This window comes from Tyto alba, unplaced genomic scaffold (genome assembly GCF_018691265.1).
Source record: "Tyto alba isolate M040663 unplaced genomic scaffold, T.alba_DEE_v4.0 Super-Scaffold_2, whole genome shotgun sequence".
NCBI lineage: Eukaryota > Metazoa > Chordata > Aves > Strigiformes > Tytonidae > Tyto > Tyto alba.
In genome coordinates, this window is record NW_024881282.1 from 83,643,376 (window position 1) to 83,650,357 (window position 6,982).

Below are 6,982 nucleotides of genomic sequence, written 5' to 3' on the forward strand. Positions count from 1 at the left end.
TACACTGTTGCCCCAAATGAGCACTGTCCAAAATGCACCCATGAACCAGGCTTGGAGAGCTGTCAAAAATCCCTTCTCACTAATGACTGCAGATTTTTTTCCCAGTCATCTCCATCAGCCTTTAAATCCATTGGCCATCTTGGTTTTCTTTTTTTTTTCCCCATTTCAATTCCAGCTGAATGCTCAAACCTGTTATTTTCTGCAACTGTTCAAGGGACACCAACAATCTAAATTACAAGATACTACAATTCACACTGCAAATAATAGAGACTCATTAGTTTTAAGCCTCCAAGAACACACTGGATAGTAAACTATGCCACATGATAGCAATCAGGACTACTTAGTTTAAAACAAATGTGTTGCCTTAAAGGAGTCCTAACAGTATTTTTCTGTTTGCCCTATATAGAGAGCACAAACTAAAACAGCTGAGTCGTTTCACAGTGTTAAGTTAAACATTAATACCTGGACTTCAGCTTTCACTCCTCCTCCCACAGATGCTAGGAAGGTGCTGCAGGTACCATGCACCTCTTAGCACTAATTATCCCTAACCCCACATGGTTTTGATGGTAAGATTCCCAGTGTTACAGATCTTAGTCAGAAATGATTATGAAACACCTTCCACTGTAAACATGGACAAGAAGCTCTTTCCTGTTGACTCCTGCACGAAGCCTGAGAGCTTTCAAATGGCAAAAAGATTTCTCCCAGCAAATCATCCAAAAGGAGATGGGAACCACGTGCCTTCATAGTTTGCCCCAGTGGTTCATCAGCCTTGCCCTTGAAAAATGTGTCTTAACTTCTGCCCTTAGGACACTGTATTTTCTTCCCTGAAGCTATTTTATTAACGTGAAAAGTTTCTTTAATGTGTTTAAAAAAAAAAAAAAAAAAAAAAAAAAGGAAAGTACTGAACTGAGAAAAAGATGAAACAATCTAACAGAGCCACCACTGCCTCACTGGAGTGTCATAAGAGAGAGACAGAAATTGCTGATAATGTCAGCTGAAACATGAAAATCAGACAAACTCTTCAATCTTCACAGGGGGTATGGAGCCAGAGGAAGCACAAATATCAACATGTTTCTTTACATCTTGGGAATTTCCAAAGTCAGAAGGGAAAAACAATTGAGTAACTTGCATGATGTCTCAAGTTAAATGGCTAAACAGTGATGGTTTGTTGTGCTGAATCCAACACAAGTGGTTTTGGCACCCAGTTGGTGAGAAGGGAAGCTCTTTGACCAGAGACAAACAGATCTTGAGCCTACTGGTACCCCCCAGCACCTCCTCTCTACACGGTAACTCAGATGCATGGGACACCTCCCCCAGGACCTGTCACCACCAGCATCTTCTCACCAGTGAAAGTCAAGCTTGTCTGCTTGTCCTGAGGCACATCACCTCCGTTAGTCTTGTCCCCCACTGAAGGACTGATCAACCAAGAACAGATGAGAGCACGAAGTGGACCAGCTCATGAAAAGCATGAGTGTCAGTGTGAGACAGCATGCAGGGGAAGATACCACGAAGAATGTGAGAGGACAAAAACACAGGAGACAACACGTAAGAGTTTGTGACAATATGTGTGTGTGTGTGTGAGAAAGAAAACAGATGTGAGAACAGGACTTGGAGTGACTTCCTCTCACAGCATGAACGAGCACGTATGGATGTGTAGAAGAGTCATGAAGAGTGCCAGGAGCTCACAGAATGGCGTAAGAGTATGGAAGAGACATGGAACACAGATGAACCAAAAATTACGGTAGAGCCCCTGAGAAAACCAGAACTGGTTATAAGTTTTCTCTATACTGTATTTTAGGAAAGTACTGGACGCATCATTGAAATGTGTCTTCCCACCCTGCTCTTACTATGTTGTGGCTATATCCATGCAACTCCCTGTGTTACCATTACTAAGCTTTAAGGAATCTACCGCATCATTCATAAGGACAGCAACAATATTTCCATAGTTACTAAGCTTGAGCCTTTCTAAATATTCCAACATCATCTTAACTCTGATGTCAATAATGCCTAACGACAGATACCTTAGAAATGCAGGGCTGATCCAATTAGGCAGACCAAACGATTGAAGGCTTTCCTCTTTGGCTAGTGGATGATGTGGTGTATCTTATTACTTCTAGGAATGTCAAAATATGAGTCTTAAAATTCCTTAAACATAGTATCATATAAATATGGAGAAAAAATTATATTTCAGTGATCTCTCATCCTCTTATCAAATTTCTGCTATTGTGAAACATCACATCTCTTAAGGGCCAGGATAGAAATCCCCCTCTCCAAGCAGGCCTACAAATTGAGTAAAGCTACAGTAGTTGAATTTGCGGAAATTTAAAAAGATAAGCAGTTAGTCAGATCCTCTTCTTTCCTCAAGCCTACCTGTCTTGGCATGGAAGGGACTCTAAATTGCATCAGCTGAGGATCTGGCCCACTGCTAGGATTTTGTTTTATCCTTGATTTACTTTGTGTATTTTTCCCTAGCTACTTTTTCAGGATCTGTAATTTCACTTTCAATGCCTTAGTAGTGAACAGGTCCAGTTTCAAGAAGAGGGCCCCACTGAACCTGTGCACACCAAGTATTGTTCACTCCGCTGTTACTGCAGTCCTACCTGGACTGGCACTGCCAAACAGAAGCAGCCAAAGAATGGATCAAGACCATTATACATCTTTTATGTATAATAGTGCATATTATCATACATAAAACCAATTTTAAAATGTATTTTATGTATTTATAGTTTATTTATAACATACTTTCTTGATTAATGTTACCAAAATATTCTGCTGAAATGCTGGTACCCAAGAGGTTACAGCCACAGACTAAGATTGTACCTGCGTAGGGACTGCGTAAATACAGAACAGGGTAAATACAAGTATGGGTACCACTCTTCTTTAGGAAAACACTATTGCCCAACAGCACTGAGCAGAGCACACAACAGGGACCTCAGCCACCAAAGGAAACAATTCTTTGGGTGGAAAAGGCTACTTTCTTGCATCTGGAGGTGATGACCAATTCAGGATGCCTATTTCAGTATCAGCGTGGCTGGACATGATTTACAGGGACACGTAAATAATTAATTCCAGCTCTGGAAGAGAATACTGGGTAATCATTAGAGGTTCCTTGAAACCCAGATGATATAATGATTAACCGAGTTAGGATCCTTTTAATAATTCCAGCAATTTCAACTCTCCCATGTTAAAGATCTGCTGAAAAGCTTTACTTCAGATGAAAGACTCCTTTCAAAGAACAAATCATTACTAGAGTAGATACACAGATTTAACATTCACAAATCAATGCACTAGAAATAAAATATGTTTTTAAAGTTTCTCTTTCACTTTCTTTGCTGATCTGGGGGGGTTAGTGCTTTTCTTTCTCTAACCGATTTTACCACAGGCAATTAAGATTGCTGCATGAAAAGGGGCTGCTTTTCTATTAAAAGTGCTTTTAGCACTTTGGCATCCTGAAATGGAAGGTAGCAGAGAAATGCAAAATACAGCTACTACACTAACCCAGTGCATCTAATCTGACACACTGTGTTCTTCACTCCAAGCCCATCCACGCTAGAGAAAAATCTATTAGATGGTGAGATCAACCGATGGATGTCCAACAAAGTTCAGCATTACAGTGCATGAGGGATCAAAGCAGATTTTCTCCCCGCTTCTAAATAATGCCAGAGGAAAACATTTTGGTCCAGATGCTTTAAAGGTATTTAGACTTTTGCTTAATTCCTATTTAAGTAGTTTCCTATCAATAACTGTGCCCCATCATTTGGACGCCTGCACTCTGTATATCTGCTGCTCAAGTCAGTGAACTTCATTGCCTTCAGTGAGACTGAAACAGGTACTTTAATGACTTGCACAGTGATGGCCCAAATTTTTTAGAAGTTTCACACGCTAGTAAGTCACACCAGAGCTGGTAGGAGCTGCAGGTGCTGTGCTGGTGGGTGGCCAAGGACAGAACCAAAACTCAGATCTTCTAATTATCAGCCTGCTCTCAGAAGCTATGGAATGCACAACCAGAAGGCAACTGATGTGTAGGCTGTAAAATGCACATACATTCATAATTAATGTGACTATGTCTGGAAAAGAAAACAGCTCTATTTTTCTTTATACAGGCCCAGGTTTGTAATGCAGTTCTTTTAATTTTCTAAAACTTTCTAGATTGACTATTAAGTCAAATTAAAAAACTTCACAGCTCCCACTCTTATCAGAAAGGACTTATTAACCAAACTGTGAGGCTCAGACAGTGGTTAATAGTTTGAGACACTAATTAGCCATATTTAATGAATTTAATTTGACACAGCCATGCTAATATGCATAACTATTAACTGTGACCAACTTCTCCTTCCTTGGGACCTACACCTGCTCCCATTAACTTCAGTGGGGTACAGATCAAGGCCACAACATTAATTCTTTCTGGACCTCTCCGGTGGTACAAGCTAATCCTTGCAGATGGTTTCATACACAACAACCAGGAAGATGACAATTGTATAATGGGAACCACAGCAAACTGTCCTGCTCTAGCGAATCTCTTCACATTAAGACTTTCCTCCCCAACACCCCTTCACTCAGGAAGGGAGCTGCACAACGCAGGTGACAAACAGGGACACGTCTCTCCTGGCATGAAATTCTGGCAGCAAAACCTCAATGAAGGTGGTGAGAATACACCATAATACTTAGCTCTTACACTGCACTTCGCTTCTTAATAGACCTGGGCAGACATTAATTTGATTTGCAAAGTCAGTGGTTTTCTGAGGGCTATGCTATCTGCTCATCACAACAGAGTTGCATGACCCACCTCCATATTAAATGACCAGCCTGATTCTTACTCGCAGTTTGTTCATAGGAAACCAGGGAGCCCGTGAACCAGAAATACTCTGTTTATAGAGAGCCCTCCCTTGGAAGCAGAAAGAAACTGAAATGTTACAGTCAAAACTTGTTCAACCGTATTTTAGAAGTGGCACGCTGAGTATGAAAAGCACTACTTGGGATTAATGTCGCTTCGTTTTGAGACATGCTTAAAGTTGCAATTAAGGCAGGGGGGACACAGCAACAAAGAGCATTCCCAATGCAACTAAACTTTCATTTCAGTGTGTACACATACAGCAGCACATATGCTGACTTCCTTCAGCACTCCCAGCTCTCTACCTCTACAATATCCTATAAGCAAAAATTTGTTTTAACAAAAATAAAACTCTCTGCTCAGCCAAAAAAGCATCAGCCTGCACCCCGCTCCCTTGCACCATCTGCGCATGTTTATTCTCAGCCTTCTGAAAAAAAAAAAAAAAAAAAAAGACTCTAACGTTTTACTAATCTTTATGCCTCGCCACTATAAATAACAGAAATAAACCCCAACAACAGTTAAGCATCGTAGCTGAAACACATCCAATCCACTCCGATTATTTCTGCTCGTCTGTCCACGAACAGACACAGCCATCGCCTTTAGGGGAAGCGTGCAAGTCAGACCGCATTTATTTACAGTTGCACTATCAAGAAAAGCCCTTTCCCAGTCTGCTCATTCTATGAATATTTTAAAACATTTTTTTTTCCCCCTTTTTTGCTCTTTTTTTGGGGGGTGTGGAGGGGGTGTCAGCCCAGCTCCTGCCCCACAGTTGTATTTTTCTCCGTGTTTCCAGATCGCCCCGACTTCTTGATCGGATGGATGAGCGGGGCGCGGAGCAGCACACGCGAAAATACACACACGCACACACGCACTCACTCGCGGGGCGACCCGCGCATCCCCGTGGAGAAGGGACACCCCCACCCCCACCCCAGCCGCTCCCCGCCACCTACGTCCCCAGCGTCTCCTTGAACTCGAAGATCTTCTTGATGTCCTCCGCTTGCTTCTTCCAGGATCCGCCACCGTCCCCGTTCTCCCGGGCCATGGCCGCGGCGCGCAGCCCCGCGCAGCCCCGCGGATGCCGCACCGGGCGGCTTTTGCTTTCTCTTCTGCCGCGGCGGCGGCGGCAGCTGCTGCTGTTTCTTCTTCTTCTTCTTCTTCTTCTTCCTCCTTCTCCTCCTCCTTCTCCCCTTCCTCCTCCTCCTCACACTTCCTGCCCGTCGCCGCTTTTATTTCCTCCGCGCTCCGGCGGGCTCCGCGAGTGTCACTTTTCCTGGGCTATTTCCTCCCAACTTTCTCTGCCGCCCCCCCCCCCCCCCCCCCCTCCTTCTTCCCTCCTTTCGCCTCCTCCGCGCCCCCCCGCGGAGTCACTCGCGGGGCTGCCCCGTCCCTCCTCCCTCCTTCTGCGCCCCGCGCAGCAGCTGTGCTCACCCGCGTCTTGGGGTCACTTTGGTCCCTGATAGACCCACACCGCGAAAAAGTCCCTTTTTCCTTTTTTTTTTTTTTTTCTTTTTTTTTTTTTTTTTTCGAAGGAGGTCACTGTTTCTCTTCCCTCCCGTTCCGTCCCCCCACACACACACACAACCCCACCCGTGCAAGGCGTGCGGGGGCCCGTGGGATGCTCAGCCTCCCGGGCGCGGTGCGGTGCGGAGCGGTGCGGTGCGGCCCCGCCGGCACCGCGGGCACAGCGGCTGTGCGCGGTTGTTATGGCAATGGGAGGAGGAGGAGGAGGAGGAAGAGGAGGGAGAAGGAGGAGGCAGCCCCGCCGCTGCTCTGTTGCCTGGCGCTGCCCCTCCTGACTGAATGACTGGAGATAATTCGCATTGCACCAAAACCGCGCACGTCAAACGGGAGGGGAGGGAAAGCAAAGAGGAAAAAAAAAAAAAAAAAAAAAAAAAAAAAAAAGGGAAAGTAGGGAAAAAAAAAAAAAAAAAATTAAAAAGCCACACCACACCTCTGGGCTGCCTGGCTAGGTGCTGCACCGGGCTGTGCTGGGATGCACTGGGATGTGCTGGGATGCGCGGGGGTGGAGGTGCCCACCTGCCTCGGGCACACACACACACAGAGTCCTGGGATGCCAAAACTGGCCTCTTGGCAAGGACCACCCTCACCCAGCACAGCCCTCGCTGCACCCAGGGCAGCAAGGGGCACCCA

The 6,982-nt window shown here is 45.0% G+C and overlaps 1 protein-coding gene across 3 annotated transcripts in view; it reads right to left on the reverse strand.

The window, feature by feature from the left end:
* Nucleotides 1-6,622, reverse strand: part of CAMK1D (calcium/calmodulin dependent protein kinase ID) — a 230,979-nt gene extending 224,357 nt beyond the window's left edge. For all 3 annotated transcript variants that reach the window (XM_032985872.2, XM_032985871.2, XM_032985870.2), the window contains exon 1: nt 5,782-6,622. In XM_032985872.2, the coding sequence (XP_032841763.1) occupies nt 5,782-5,873 (92 nt within the window). In that variant the 5' untranslated portion in view covers nt 5,874-6,622. The remainder of the gene's footprint in view (nt 1-5,781) is intronic.
* Between the last annotated feature and the right edge of the window lie 360 nt (nt 6,623-6,982).